This window comes from Nelusetta ayraudi, unplaced genomic scaffold (assembly GCF_046127955.1).
Source record: "Nelusetta ayraudi isolate G7.1 ecotype Tasmania unplaced genomic scaffold, CSIRO-AGI_Nayr_v1 ptg000004l, whole genome shotgun sequence".
Lineage (NCBI taxonomy): Eukaryota > Metazoa > Chordata > Actinopteri > Tetraodontiformes > Monacanthidae > Nelusetta > Nelusetta ayraudi.
In genome coordinates this window covers 6,626,522-6,642,532 of record NW_027466054.1, presented here as the reverse complement: position 1 = coordinate 6,642,532, position 16,011 = coordinate 6,626,522, and the positions used below count along the sequence as shown (strand labels likewise).

Here is a 16,011-nt window from a genome sequence, read left to right as displayed (position 1 = left end):
CTCGGTCATCTGCAAAAAATTGATCCAGTCCAGACTCCATGTTGATTTTATGTTTTACAAGAGAGCAGGGGACTTGGATTTTTTTTATTTTTTTTTATTGAAATGTGGGGGGGAATTATTTAGTAGTGATGTGTTGATGTAAAAGTTTTATTCATTCATTTATTTATGTATTTATTTATTTAGTGTGCTTGACAAATGTAAATAAGAGCTGCAATTAAATGTTATTTTTCAAAATAAAAATCAAATCTTCTTCTTCTTCTTCTTCTTCTTATTTCAGAGCGTAAACTTGCAGCGCCACACCAGGCCTGGCATAGGTACTACATTGTTTTCAGTCGTTTTCCAGCGTATCCATGTAAAAGGGATTTTACATACAACTTTGTGTAAACACGTTCTATTTTATTTTATTTCCCGAGGGCATTTTCTGTCTCTGTGTAAACGCAGAGACGCAACAGACGACCCTCGACGACACAGGGAGAACATGCAAACTCAACACAGTGACAACTGGAAAACACTGTGCTGTTCTTATGGACTTATTCCTGTGCTATTTGTATTATTTGTCGAGAGATAAAAGACTATTTGTTAACTTCAATTTGTTTATTAGCATTCACTTCAGTCCAGTATCTTTTTAGGCTGTTTTAAATGGAGCATATTGTTTCTATCATATCAGTGAAAATCATTGAGAAATCTTGATGCAACAGCTCGGAATTGTATTCAATACTTAATAAGGTTTATCAATAAAAGTTTGACTGTCTTAAATATGATTTATGATACAGCTTTAAATAGACTTATAGGTCCCATTTTATGATGAGAAAAAATCACTTGAATGTGAATGTTTCTAGCAAACGTTTCTCCAGCCTGCCTGTAAACCCAACAGAAATGAAAAAAGCTTCATCTTTTACTTGTTTTTCGCTGGTTCCACTATCAGAAATGGCAGGCGAAAACAGCACTGGTATTCTGCCTTTGTGACATCACAAAGGGTACTGGTACTTCAGATTAGGGACCCTCTGCCAGGTGTCTGTTCTACTATTGCCACCCTTTCTGAACAGTACAACAAAGCATCAGTTTGAACAGGAAGCAAATGTGTGTTTTTCAGATGGCTGTAAACAGAGGGCTAAGAAAATGCTGTTTTCTGGAGATCTGTTGAGTATTTTGGGGGTATTGACTCATGCAACATTGGTGAAAAGACAAGAGGAGTTCTGAAAATGGGTATGTAAATCAGTTGTAAAATATATCAAAGAGATTATCCAGGAGTCTGGCCACACGATGTCCCATCTTCTTCTCCAGCAAGGAGTTGAGCGCGCTGAGCCCCTCAGAAGGAGAGATGTTCTCCGGGCATATTTCTGAGTGAGGACAAACGTAAAAGAAAAAGAAGAGAAAAAGAGTCACGTCGCAAGTGAACCGCGTATGTATGTGACACTGTGGACTCATTATTTTACATTTAGACATTTGCTAGGCCTTCTCACCGTAGTTGGGGTCAATCATTATGGGGGACGGCATGCTGAGACATTCAGCCTGTTTCTTCAGCATGTCCACAGCAGCAGGCGGGACACTCTTTCCCCGGCCTGGAATTTAACACCCTACTGTCAGACACTGTTGAATTAAATCACTGTGGCCCTGAGTTTCACCCTTGATTTTGTTCTTACTGAAAAGCAGGTGACTGGTGAAGGTGTCCTGGCCAGAGATGATTTTCTCGTAGACGACCAGACAGTCCGAGCACACAGTGGGCAAGTAAACTTCCTTCAGGTAGAAAGGTTTTTCTACGAAAGCAAGCAGATATAGTAACAATTAATTGCAAGCACTGGCACTGTGAAGAATCATCATGGGTCTCCTTTACTCACCAATCAACATAGTGCTGTTTTCAAACGTCACGTCGTACGTCAGGCTGGAACATGTTCCAGTTCTGCAAAGGAATGATGACAGACAGATCAGAACGGTTTCATCCACACCAGTTCTTCTGATTAAAAAAATCCCAGATCTGTCAGAATACATCTGACTGCAGTTGTGGGCAACACTCGAGCACTTACTGTACATTATATTGTGGATGGACGGGATGATTTGGTGACAGGTGTTTTAGGACAGAAGGAGGCACTTTAGAGGCTACAGCAGGCATGGGCAAACAACGGTCTGAGGGCCATATATGGCCGCTTAAGCTTTATAATCTGGACCGCCGAACTTGAAGACATGATATTGATTGTAAGTGAGTCATAAAATAGCTGTATTTCATCCATTCTTTCAATGTTTTAAGAGTCATTTCAATAAAGAGCTAAATGCTGTGGGTCTTCAAAGACAGTTTGTTGTAACTTTGCTTATGTTCATTTTATACTGACATTAAAACACGTTTTCTACATAACCCATAATATTTTTTTTTCTTATGAGGTGGGTGTCTAAAACACTCCATCCATCTGCTCCTGCTCCTGCTCCAGCGCCTCTGTCACATTTTAAAACCTATTGGGACCCACCAGTCAAAAGGTTTGCCCAGCCCCGGGATACAGACTGAATGTCTGAAGGCCCGTGGACATTTAAATGCACCCATAAATGCGACTGCAGTCTGTCCACCTCCGTGCAGTCAAGGTTGTTTATTTTTTTCCTTTGTAAGCCTGCAGTAGTGCAAAGTGCTGTGGATTTACATTCTCTGGGTCTGGACGAGGTTGAGGACGTTGCTCCGGGAGGTTGCCGTGATGTTGAGCCAGACACTGGACATCAAATGGCCGAGCGAGCGACTCCCCGGGAGGTCGGAGCTCCCCCCAATGTACAACCACTTCCCCAACATCTGCATTGCAAAGAGTCACACATGTTCAATCTACATTTCCCTCAGTACACCTCAAACATGTCACAAAATATGAGTTTGAAGAAGAGACAAAGATGTAGTTTGATTTTAACATCTTATATTTTTTTTAAGATTGGATTTTGGTTGAGTATTTGATTTTGATTATGCCGCAGATTAGACGTTTTTCAATTCATTGAAATGGAGGCCATTTACACACAACAGCAGTGATGGGTGTAAACAGCAAAATTTAGTCATGTGTAGCTATTTTCTCTTAGCTCTTTGTTACGAGTGCATTAAAATAGCAGGGCAGAAAATATTTTTTCTTAGCTGTGTACAAAGCAGTGTTCAGCGCATGGTCACTTACGTCTTCATGGTGGATAGTAATTGGTTCAACCAGGTTGTCACAGCTGTTCACAGGAGCGCTGAGTCCCAGTGAGGAGACAGCGAGCAGGACGCCACACCAGATCCACATCATGGTTTTCAGAAGCCGGCTAAAGCTCTTCCACACAAACACACACAGCCTTGGTTCCTTGTCCAAGTCAGGATCTCCCAACCAGCACACAGTCAGCAAGTGCTGATGTAACAAAAGACAGACTTTGAACTGTTTGTGGAGTTTAGGAATCTTTATCCGATCACATAACAGCAAAGGCTGATTATTGGATGAATAGCCTCTGATCTGCCACTGAGAAGATAGACGCAAATTGTTAGTTTCCCTTTGTAGTAAAAGCCGCCTAATAATAAATGATGAAGAATTCATTTTATCCTGAGATAATGCATTGGGATTATTCAGTTTGCCAATTCCAGAATAAAGTCATTTAGTGTTGATTTTAAGTTTCTTTAACATGACTTTGTTAGTATCTTGCATATTGGGCATAGACATTGCATTGTTGGCTCCAAGGTGGTGGGTATCAATTTTTGTTAAACAATGGAAGAAACACAAGACTGGATGTCTGAATGACCTTTGAACTACTGGGGGTCAACATCCTGGGCTAAACTCTGTTCAAATATTTTCCCACTAAATCCAACAAATACGACTGGCACCTGCACTAATGCAAGTCTAGTTGAACCCAACCGTCCAGACAAATGTTCAGCAGGCAACAACATGCACCACCATGAGGAAACCTTTCATGCAAGTTTCCATTTCTTTAGTTAGTCAAGCCTTACCGAAGCCAACGCAAAATAAATCAAAGTTCTGCACAAAATTCTACATATACTCCCCCTGTATATGTGTATTCTAATTTCCACTTTTGGAAAAAACAACCTTATCAGGCAAATAAGATACTATTATGCAGAGAATGACAAAACATATACACACACACACAGACACAAGACATCTTATCAAAACTGTTTTTAATAGAACGTCAACTGAGAGCGTCTACACAGGTCAGCGTACAGGACAGGAACAGAAGAGCAACAAAAAAAACAAAAAACAAAAGGGCAGAATCTACAGCTGCTCCTGGCCGCCACGTGAAATGATCAAAGTGGTGCTCAGAGACGAGGGGCCTTGGGGTCAAAAGCCTCCTTCACCACCTCCGTCTTCTACTTAATCCACTCTGGATGTAAGTGAGCAGCAGCAGAACGGAGGAGGCGTGAGTGACGCCACACACCGATCACTCGGCTTCTCAAACTTATTGGCCAAACGGGGAACACGGACAGGGAAACGGTGGACTAAGAGAAAGAGAGGAAGAGAGAAGAGGAGGAGGTGGGGACGTCTACTCCATGGCGTCCTGGTTCTCTTGGTCGGCGCTGATGTCCTCGCCGGCCTCCTTGCCCTCCTTGCTCCTCTTGCTCTTCTTGTGTTTGTGCCTCCGGTGGCTGTCACCCTCTTCGCTGTCATGCCTCCTCCGGCTGCTGCTGCTAATGAACGGAGAAAGAGGCAAAACACGTGAAAAGGGCAGCCGAGGGGAGAGAAATTGGAGGGGAGATGGAACGGCGAGCGGCGGGGAGAGCGAGGCGAGACGGAAGAGGTCAGGGGGAGGAGAGGAAGATGGGGAGAGACAAGATAATCAATGTGAGAATAATGAAGACGGGGGAAATGTTGGGTGAAAACTCTTGGGAGGCTGCAAGAGTTCTTTTTTTTGTTTTAAAGCAGAGACAAGGCAGCACTTTTTACACTTTTGAACACCAAAAAATAATAATCAAGATGTAGCAAATTTCTGGCGTTTGCAGCTACTTCTACAAATGAATTCTTGCTTTTACTCTGTTGCTCGAGTCCCCAGAGGGCCCGGTGGCTGCTCTCGTACCTGCGAGAGGACTTGTGACGTCCCTCCTCTTTCTCTCGGTGCCGCCGCTCTCTGTGTCGCTCCTCTTTCTCCCGGCTGGAGCGGTCGCGATGGCGTTCTGCGTAGCCGCGCTCCTGATACTCGCGGTAGCGGTACCGCTCTTCGTCGCTGCAAAGGACACAACACGCACACATTTTTCATTTTGTTGCAAATAGCTGTGGATGCTACAATCAGTGTTTCATTTTGTGCTTTTACAAACAGCCCCCTGGAGTTTGTCAGTGACCCCAGGATACACTTGCAGTATGATGTATTTTTGTGCGACTGTGTGCGTTCTATGGATGTATTATAAGAAGTGGATACTGCCAATATGGCGACAATGGTGGTACAGCAAATTTTTCCCAGTGGCTACTCAAGATTGTATTGTAGCCAAAAAGCATTTTCCCATTGACCACGATACAAAAATAAAGAGCTGTAAAACGGTTGACAGGACGCCTCTGACCTGAAACACAGTTCATAATAAATCTTTCTATTGTAGATTTTTAAGTCATGGACTTTTAATCTTTCTAAATGATAAAGGCCAGAATATCCTCAGAACAGAGTTTATTCCCAGTGCGACGTCATTGGGTCGTACGTGCTGCTGTGTCTCAGTTCGTTCTGATTGGCTGTCGCGTCCGGACGTATCACGTGAGTAGCAGAGGCATGATGGGAAGTGAAACTACTGAGCATGCTGTGCGTGGCTGCAAAATGACCTTTATCATCGTTTTAAACAACTAAAGGCCCATAACTGAAAAATGTACGATAGAAAGATTTGCTTTTCGCATTTCAGGTCACAGTCGTCCTGCCAGCCGTTTTAAAGGCCTTCGTTTTTGTATCGCGGCCTATGGGAAAAATACTTTTTTGGGCCCATGGTATTTTTTGCTGCAGTACCTCGAGTGGCCACTAGGAAATATTGTTGCCATCATATTGCAAGTCCGGTATCCAGTTCTTATACTACATCCATGGAGCAACTCGACTGAAATGAATGGGCCGCCATTTTGGATCCTAGGGGCCTTGGTGTGTTCCAGTTTCTGACCTGTTGTAGCCAACGCCAGTGGGGCTGTGATCCCTCTCCCTCTCTCGTTCCCGGTCATGCGTCCTCTCCCGGGGCCTCTCCCTCTCCTTTTCCCGCTTGTCCTCCCGACGGGAGTAGTAGTCCCAAGGCTTGGAGTTGTCCATCATTGGGGGCCAGGGAGGGGGCACACCCCCTGCTATGGGTGGAGGGTACGCCCCTGGAGAAGCGAAGGAGGGAGGTGACGTTAGCACTCAAAGTGATCAGACACCTCACTGACACAAGGTCGCTGTCGGAGCAGGATCCTCGGAAGAGACGCGTACCTTGTGGGAACGGGTAGGAGGGCACAGAGCGGCCGTCATATCCTCCCGAGTGGCCGCTGCGGACAGGGCAGACGTGTTTCAGAGGTTAAAGAGGCTGTCGCCCTATATAAGCCGAGTTTGAATAAGTTCTACTGAAAGTGGCGTGGTAATTTGCAGCGTTTGTTTAGAGTGCGCGTTACCCGTCCATGGTGGGGATGATGGAAGGAGGGGGTCCGCTGGGTGGAGGAGGGAAACCGGGCGGAGGGACAGTGATGGGCAACCCTACAAGCCAGGGAGAAAGCAGTTTGAAGATTCAAACAGAGGAAAGATAGACAGGAAATTATCGATAAAAAATAATATGATTGATTAGGCCTGTTGCGATAATCAATGTAATTCAATGAAGTTGTCTTTTATGTTTATTATGTTTGTTCATCTTATTTGCAACCTCTTAATCTTGAGAAATGAAAGTTTATTTCTTTTGACATGGTGTACTTGTATTATTATGTCATATATTATCATTATATATGATTTTAAAAAAAAAGGTCAATAATATCGTTTATCGGCAATAATTTGTAGCACAATTATCATCCAGCAAAATTTGTTATCGGGACAGGCCTATGATTGATAGATCAATAGGTCGATAGACAGATCGATAGACAAGGTAGATAGACAGATACAAGACCGACATAAGATATATAGATACAAGATAAATAAATAGATATTATAAGAAAGATTGACACAAGATAGATGGATAGATATAAGATAGATAGTTGGATGATAGATAGACAGACAGACAGACAACATAACATGCAATTAAAGAAAATTACAGAGAAAATGTGGATGTGACCATGTCAGACGTACTGGGCGGTGGGATGAGCGGAGGCGCAGTGCTGACGTTGGGTGGCGGAGGGAGGAAAGGAGGAGGCGGTATGTTGGGGGGAAGAGGTCCAGGGGGAAAGAAGGTGGGGATCTTGGCTGCGTTGGGCTCGGCGTCCGACTGCTCAGAGATCACCTGTGGTACAGCAGAGACGGAGTGATGACGACGATGCACAGCGATATACTCGGCACTCTTAAACAACTAGACTTCCAGTGTTAGCGGTGCATCTCGTCACCTGGATGTTGTTGCCGTCTAGGTTGTGCCGGCGCCGACCTTCGACCCTGCTGATGGTGGCCGTCTGCCCGCCAATCACATCTATAGTCCCGCTCGTCTTCCTGAAAGTAGATGGGACATTTTAAACGCGGGACTTCATAGAAAGGATACAATAATGAAATGTGACGTTCTCTTACACTACAGCTGAATCAAGTTGGAATTTGGAACATCCAAACTCCCCCCTAACAGACAGAAATCTTAAGATCAAACACAAATTTCATACTTGACAGCACGGTAAAACTTTGACGATTTGTAATTGTGACACGGTTTTCAAATGACATCTGCTCTGGTTTGCTGTTAAAGACTGAAGCATACTTTGAAGTGAACAGTCTCCTGTGCTAGTGCAAAATCAACATAAATGTTTTTTGTTCACAACAATCTACATCTGTCTCTCCTGTTAATGAACTCCCCAGAAATGAGAAAAGTCCATCCTCCTTTGGAAAACAGCCCTCTGCGATGTCACAAAGGGTACAGATACCTCTCCCAGGTTAGTGACGACACCCTCAACCAGCCACTCACACCGTCACCTGGAGGCTGCCTGGCTGTTGTTCCCTTCCAAACATGTGGAAGGAACAAGAGCATCACTTCTAACAGGAAGCTAAAGCTGAGTGACTTTGCAGGAGGCCATAAACAGAGGGTTAAAGAATTATTTTGGGATCTTAGAAGTAACATCACAAGGTTTTTTTTTTCACGCGGTCATAGTCTACTGAAATACCAGGCCCCCTTTTCTTGCGTGTGCATATTCCCCCCATGTGGACGGTGTTTAGGTTTGCAGGGACGAGGCCATGCCCACTTACGTATAATAAGACATGTCCGGAAGAGGCGGGCCAGTCCACTGAGGGGGGGAGATCCTACCATTTTGAAACAAAGGACGGGATAAAGGAAATGAGAGGAACATTGGGCCTGACACAAACAAACACTCACATACAGCCCAGTGGGACGTCAGCCGCTTTCAAAGCGAGGGGACGTCTAATAGACCTGGAGCTGACCATGGCTCTGATCCTTGACAGGGAGGGGCACTATCTGAAATCCCTGGATGGTGTGAAGTCATTGGTCAACGATGAAGCCGTTCCAAAGGGGGAGACTCGGAGTGTGTGTGTGTGTGTGTGTGTGTGTGTGTGTGTGTGTGTGCACACTGAAAAAAACATTAATACGTTGATGGCAATGAGAGCAATGATGTTTGGCAGAAAAAGTTTGAAACAGTTGTCTCACTTCTGAGTCTATTAACAGTCAATGCGAAAACACTAAAATGTTTTATACCATTCATTTGCTATTCATTTTGTTAATAGCCATTGAATGCAATGCAATTAAATAAATAAATAGTCTCTAACGATTTTCACCTTTACAAATAAAATCAACTTGAGGGCAACATTAACAGCGCAGGCTGCAAAATAAAATAATATGATCCAACTCCCTCGCCCCCCTGCCAGTATATACACTGAAGTCAGTTCCTCCATTAGGATACCAGAGAGATTTTCTAGCAAAGCATTGATGAACATTGTTTACACACACAAAATAAATCTGTTATATTTATGGGTGAAAATGATTAAAAGGTGAAATGATAGAGTTTCAAGACCAACCAATAATGAGACCATTACAACCAGACAGCATCATTATTTCACAGTTTCCAGGATAAATGATCTTAACCTACTTGGTGCAAAACATTCTAGAGATAGACGAGTTACTGGCATGAAGGAGCCAAACACATTTAACGAGCTTGTTTTGTGGAACAGGACACATGTCTTGTTTTGATAGTTGGTGTCTGATGAGTTTACATCGAAGACAGTTTAGCAGTTCTCTGTCTCTCCACAAACATTAATTAGATCAGCCACTATTAAGTCAACTGTTGAAAGTATCTCTGGGGTTATGGCATTTTTTAAATGGTACGCGTTAAAAAACTGGTAACTTGTAAGTGACGACCAGAATGAGGTGGTACCTGGTGACTTGAGGGGGTGCAGGCTTGTACAGGCTGACAGGGGACGGAAAGTCTGGCTTGGAGGTGTGAACAAGGACACTGGACATGTCCTTCTCATTGCCTGTCCTGCCTTGCTGAACCTTTAAAAGAGACAAAGCGAACGTGTCAGTGTACAAATTTTGAAAACTAGCGACGCCAATGACAACCTCTATTTTACCTGTGGGACAGAACAACCGATACCTAGAACTTCACACTATTCAATAGACAGCAGCAAATCGCAATTGTACTTTGTCGAAATTTTAGAAACATTGCTTTTCTTCTTCTTCTTCTTCTTCTTCTACCGCTTATCCGGGGTCGGGTCGCGGGGGCAGCAGCCTTAGCAGAGATGCCCAGACCTCCCTGGCCCCAGTCACCTCCTCCAGCTCATCCGGTGGGACCCCAAGGCGTTCCCAGGCCAGCCGGGAGACATAGTCCCTCCAGCGTGTCCTGGGTCTTCCCCGAAAGCCTCCTCCCGGTGGGACATGCCCGGAACACCTGCCCAGGGAGGCGTCCAGGAGGCATCCGGAACAGATGCCCGAGCCACCTCAGCTGGCCCCTCTCGATGCGGAGGAGCAGCGGCTCTACTCCGAGCTCCTCCCGGGTGGCTGAGCTTCTCACCCTATCCCTCAGGGTACGCCCAGCCACCCTGCGGAGGAAACTCATTTCGGCCGCTTGTATTCGCGATCTTGTTCTTTCGGTCACTACCCAAAGCTCGTGACCATAGGTGAGGGTGGCAACGTAGATCGACCGGTAAATCGAGAGCTTCGCCTTTCGGCTTAGCTCCTTCTTCACCACGACGGACCGGTACAGCGACCGCATCACTGCAGCCGCTGCACCGATCCGCCTGTCGATCTCACGCTCCATCCTCCCCTCACTCGTGAACAAGACCCCGAGATACTTGAACTCCTCCACCTGAGGCAGGATCTCCCCACCGACCCGCAGAGGACAAACCACCTTTTTCCGGTCGAGAACCATGGCCTCGGACTTGGAGGTGCTGATTCTCATCCCAGCTGCTTCACACTCGGCTGCAAACCGCCCCAGCGCACGTTGGAGGTCCTGGCTCGATGAAGCCAACATGACCACATCATCTGCAAACAGCAGAGACGCAATCATGTGGTTTCCGAACCAGACTCCCTCCGGCCCCTGGCTGCGCCTAGAAATTCTGTCCATAAAAACAATGAACAGAACCGGTGACAAAGGGCAGCCTTGCCGTAGTCCAACACGCACTGGGAACAAGTCTGACTTACTGCCGGCAATGCGAACCAGACTCCTGCTCCAATCATACAGGGACTGGATAGACTGGTTGGGCGAACTCCCATGAACCCTCGAGCACCCGGCGGAGAGTATGGAGCTGATCCTGAGGCGCCGAACGGTTTGCCAGAACTTCTTCGAGGCCAACCGAAAGTCCTCCTCCATGGCCTCCCCGAACTCCTCCCAAGCCCGAGTTTTTGCCTCCGCTACCGCCCGAGCTGCAGCACGCTTGGCCTGCCAGTACCTGTCAGCTGCTTCCGGGGTCCCACGAGCCAACATGGCTCGATAGGACTCCTTCTTCAGCTTGACGGCATGCCTTACTTCCGGTGTCCACCACCGGGTTCGGGGGTTACCACCACGACAGGCACCGGAGACCTTACGACCACAACTACGAGCAGCCGCGTTAACAATAGAGGTGGAGAACATGGTCCATTCGGACTCAATGTCTCCGACCTCCCCCGGGATCTGGGAGTTGAAGACCGTACTGACAGAGGGCTCAACCAGACGTTCCCAGCAGACCCTCACAATACGTTTGGGCATGCCGGGTCTTTCCGGTCTCCTCCCCCGCCAGCGGATCCTGCTCACCACCAGGTAGTGATCAGTTGACAGCTCAGCCCCTCTCTTCACCCGAGTCTCCAAAACACAGGGACGGAGGTCAGACGACACGACAACAAAGTCGATCATCGACCTCAGCCCCAGGGCATCCTGATGCCAAGTGCACTGGTGGACACCCCTGTGTTCGAACATGGCGTTCGTCACGGACAAACTGTGACTAGCACAGAAGTCCAGCAACAAAACACCGTTCGGGTTCAGATCGGGGAGGCCGTTCCTCCCAATCACGCCTCTCCAGGTCACACTGTTGCTGCCCACATGTGCGTTGAAGTCCCCCAGCAGAACAACGGAGACCCCAGTCGGAGCACCATCCAGCACCCCTCCCAAGGCCTCCAAGAAGGCCGGGTACTCAACACTGCCATTCGGGCCATAGGCCGAAATGACTGAGAGACCTGTCCCCAACCCGAAGGCGCAGGGACGCGACCCTCTCGTTCACCGGGGTGAACTCCAAGACGTGACGGCTAAGCTGTGGGGCAATAAGCACGCCCACCCCAGCCCGCCGCCGCTCACCGCGGGCAACGCCAGAAAAATGGAGAGTCCAGCCCCTCTCGAGGAGCTGGGTTCCAGAGGCCATGCTGTGCGTAGAGGTGAGCCCGACTATATCTAGCCGGTACCGCTCAACCTCCTGCACCAGCTCGAGCTCCTTCCCCCCCAGCGAGGTGACATTCCATGTCCCTACAGCCAGAGGCTGCTTCCGAGCCCCGGGCTGTCGAGGCCCTCTGCCTCGACTGCCGCCCAACCCACACTGCACCCAACCCCTACTGTTTCCTCTGCCGGTGGTGAGCCCACAGGAGGTGGGACCCGCGTCGCTCCTTCGGGCTGGGCCCGGCCAGGTCCCGCGGGCGAAGGCCTGGCCACCAGGCGCTCGCATACGAGCCCCAACCCCGGGCCTGGCTCCAGGGTGGGGCCCCGGTTGCGCCATACGTTACTACGTTTTGTTCATAGGGGTTTGCTTTTATTTTGCGATAAACTCATGGAAATGCAGCTACTATCTCATTCAATAACCACATTTAACTAAAGTTTTGTTTTTAATCACTGAATGTTTAGGTGACTGGGGTCACTGAACCCACAATGATGTGTCCCAAAATTAGCCTAACCCGAGGATTGAGCAACTACTATTATATTGATGCATATGACGTAGGAGGGAGAAAGACATGAGGCAGGGTTGGCAGCAAGTCCTGAGCAAAAGTGAAAAGATTTAAGGCCTAAAACAGATTATTACACATACTAAGTTCCCAAACACGACCGACCGCTTGAACTTGGGGTTATTTCCTTGAGCCCTGAATGCTTGGACATGCATTGGAGGATCTCAGGGCCGCTGCCATTCTCTCAGGTAGTGTAATCAGAAGGGAAGTCATGAGAGGGATAAGGAAGGACTGAAAGAGACATAAGCTTTAGGTTTCTTACAGTGATCTTGCTTGTTATTGAGCTGACCGTCGACACCTCCAGGCCCATACGGAGCCTCTTCTGTTTCTCACAGTAGGCCTTCCACGTGTCCTCGTTGAAGCCGTAGTTGAAGTAGTCCGACAGATCAGCTCCTGTTAACACCAACATAATAATGAGGATGATAAACAAAGAAAAAAACAGTCAAATACATCGGCATCAGAAAGTCATTTGTACATTTTCTTCTCTCCACACACACACACACACACACACACACACACACACACACACACACACACACACACACACACACACACACACACACACACACACACACACACACACACACACACACACACACACACACACACACACACACACACCTGGCTTTCTCCAAGGCTTCTCTTCAAAGGACTCCATTTCCACCTCCAGAACAGGAACCCCATTAATGTTTCCAGGAGCATCCAGATCTACTCCTTTAAGTTTGGCTAATTGACAAAAAAGAAAAAAAGAAAATGGGGTTTAAAGTCCTCCAGTTAGTACTTTTCTTACTCTCAAATTAGAAAAGATTTCACTAAGCATTAAAAAATAAATGACATCACTGTGAATAACCCATCACCCAGTTGGTAACGCAACCATAAACCTTTGTAGTCTTTCTAACTTATACGGCAACAGCAGGCTGGAAAATCCAAAAATCAGACCACAGATGCAAAAAGTGTTTCCACTTTAGGGTTTTCACAAGAACCGATACTTCGGTACCAATTCGATACTTGCTTTTTTCTGGTACCGTCAGAACCAAATGAATAGTTATCATTTTGTAGAAAGCAGCTGGTACTGCAATTTGTGTTCTGTGCAAAAAGATGTTGAAGCACAGTGATGTTTGAAACAGTTTCCAATAAAGTAGTGAATTTAAAAGTACATGGGTTCCGTTTTGTTTTTATTATTATTTTTTACTGTAGTATCAAGAATCGTGGAAATTCACAGGTATTTGTATCGACTACTGAAATTCTGGTTTTGTGACAACCCTACACAACTTTAACAATCTAAAGGGATCTTGTCTGCTTGAATTGCGTTTGTTGTTGGCCATGAAACAGAGGAACAGCAGGTTCAGGACGAGAAAGCGATACCTTGTCCATAAGGTCTGGATGTTGTAGATTTAATGTTGAGGTTGACGGGTGGCGCTCCGTACGACCTAAGAGGGAAAAGAAGGAAACATTCCCGCTATCAGTGAAAATGTAGAGGCAGAACTCATTGTCCTGCTTTCACATGTAACCCAAAGAGCATTAGAGACATAGGGGCAGATCCTCAAAGAAGGGCGCGCAGCGCTAAAATGCGGCGCATTTTGCGGCGAGATTGTGGCCGCAATTTGCGCCACAGATGCAGGGATCCACAAAGGTTTTGCACTAATGACATGCAGGCGCAAACACGCCCACGAATGCGGCACCTGAAACAGGTGCGATTGTTCCAGTCTGGCAACCCGAGAGCTGTTTGCACCAAAGGTTGTTGGTGAGTGCGTGAGTTTGACAGTGAAACTCTGCTAGGATAAAGGCGCTCCTGTGCGCTCCTGGCATTACGATGCCTCCTCCGTCTACCAAGACTGCTGCCATAATGGAAAGAAAGTCAAGACGCGTTAGTCACCAACACCTGAGTACCATTTGTATTTTTCATAGCCTATCTAAAATACTGGCATATATACTGTAGTCTATGCCTATGACTTAACTAATTTAAATACATTCAAATGAGTCTGGCGCAACCCTGCCGCTACTTGCACCAATTTTCACGTTTGCGTCCCCCTCTGTGGATCGGAATCACCGTTTTTGGCGCTACTTACACGGATTTTCTTCGCGATGTTTCTTTCGCTTTGTGGATCTACCCCATAGATTTTTTTGTTCTGTTTTGTTTTTCTAAATTCACACATGGCTCGAATCTCACACAGGGCTTGAAAAACAAAACCCATAAAAGCAGAAAGGCATACGTGTACTGCGGCGCTCCGGTTTTGATGTCTCCAATGGTGACGCGGACATCATCGTCGTCGTCATCACTGTCACTGTCACTTTCAACATCCTCCCCAGCAGCCTCTCCTGCAGGCTAAACACACCAGGAGGATTGGAAGTTATTTAAGAAGTTCTTGGCAAGCCATTAGAAAAAGCCATGACAGGAACGAAATAAAAAAACCCAAAACAATATAACATTTCTGAAGCATGCTCATGTGGCACCTTACCTCAGAGGCCACACCATTGCCTGTAGTATGTGCAGCAGACTCTTCTGTGGGAGTGTCGGCCGTGTTACTGTTTGGAAAGAAACAAAACAACTTTTATTTGAACATTCTTTTATCTGTGCAGCACATCAGTTCAATGTAGTAAATACGTTGCATATCTGTGTATGGGAGAGTTGCCTTCACACCTGCACTTGGTGAACTATAGCACGTCAGAGACTATACTTAGTCAGGTGACAACAGCAGCATATTCATTCTATTAAGTTGAAGAATCAGTTTCCTCAGAAATACAACGCATAGAATGCTCCTTTTTTTCTACAAAATGACGGAGGTTTTCAATTCCAACAGCATGAATGAGCAGCTCACCTGACAGCAGCGTTTAATTTGGCTTCCTCGTCCTCATCTTTGCTTTCAGTCTCGTCTGGAAATTAAAAGTGCAAACAAAATATTTATAATATATGCTAATAATGCGTAGAAGTACAATTAAGCCCTAAACCATTCAATAAGATCATCCGGTTAAAACATTAGACGCATCTTCTATTAAGTGACAAAATAAGCATGACAACAGTTTCACAGAATGTGCTCGAGTATTTGGATGCTTCAATAAAGACCATTACTAGTCTTTGGAACACCTGTTTTGCTGGTAACAGGACAACAAGAATGCTATTAGCTTAGCATACATGCTGACTGTCCATTAGCTCTCTCCTATTTATTTATTTTTAAATACTGTCTCAGCTGTCGGTTCCTCGACTTAATGCAATAGTACAGATAAGCACGAATGTCTCTCAACGTCCAAGGCCGCCCTGTCAATGAACATTAGACGACACTCTCACCTCCATATAGCCATTCCTCCTCTTCATCCCCAGCGCTAGCATCAGTGGTGGTGGTTTTATCCGCTTCTTCCGCAGACATGATTGGCGAACACAGAGCGCTACACGAAGAGAAGTCGCCGACAGCAACAATTATCAAAAGCTTCCGAGAGCAGAACTGTTAGTTGGTTGCTCTCTCCCGTTGGCAAAGAAACGTGGCTATAGAAAATATAAGTCCCCTCTAAAATTCATTTCGAAGCGGTGACTGCACGTCAACCCGGAAGAGATTCTTCCCGCT

The 16,011-nt window shown here is 46.2% G+C and overlaps 2 protein-coding genes across 6 annotated transcripts; both read right to left on the bottom strand.

Moving 5' to 3' along the window:
* Nucleotides 1-395: 395 nt before the first annotated feature.
* On the bottom strand, nt 396-4,006 carry LOC142891727 (uncharacterized). 2 transcript variants are annotated; one of them, XM_076031486.1, is made up of 6 exons: nt 3,132-4,006; nt 2,628-2,770; nt 1,839-1,900; nt 1,644-1,757; nt 1,464-1,562; nt 396-1,340 (listed from the first exon to the last, which is right to left on the bottom strand). In XM_076031486.1, exons 1-6 carry the CDS (start codon nt 3,522-3,524, stop codon nt 1,216-1,218), a joined length of 936 nt encoding a protein of 311 aa, XP_075887601.1. In that variant the 5' UTR covers nt 3,525-4,006; the 3' UTR covers nt 396-1,215. The 2 variants fall into 2 exon arrangements, with proteins under 2 accessions (XP_075887601.1, XP_075887611.1); XM_076031496.1 differs by lacking the exons at nt 2,628-2,770; nt 3,132-4,006 and adding an exon at nt 2,025-2,608.
* Nucleotides 4,007-4,100: 94 nt separating this feature from the next.
* fip1l1b (FIP1 like 1b (S. cerevisiae)) lies at nt 4,101-16,011 on the bottom strand. 4 transcript variants are annotated; one of them, XM_076031453.1, is made up of 16 exons: nt 15,738-16,010; nt 15,271-15,325; nt 14,911-14,977; nt 14,665-14,777; nt 13,817-13,881; nt 13,073-13,177; nt 12,714-12,844; nt 9,426-9,544; nt 8,287-8,340; nt 7,452-7,551; nt 7,201-7,351; nt 6,540-6,621; nt 6,361-6,416; nt 6,062-6,257; nt 5,011-5,157; nt 4,101-4,621 (listed from the first exon to the last, which is right to left on the bottom strand). In XM_076031453.1, the coding sequence occupies exons 1-16, from the start codon at nt 15,814-15,816 to the stop codon at nt 4,480-4,482; spliced, it is 1,662 nt and encodes a 553-aa protein (XP_075887568.1). In that variant the 5' UTR covers nt 15,817-16,010; the 3' UTR covers nt 4,101-4,479. The 4 variants fall into 4 exon arrangements, with proteins under 4 accessions (XP_075887568.1, XP_075887560.1, XP_075887588.1 ...); XM_076031445.1 differs by having other exon boundaries at nt 4,101-4,624; nt 15,738-16,009; XM_076031473.1 differs by lacking the exon at nt 8,287-8,340 and having other exon boundaries at nt 15,738-16,011.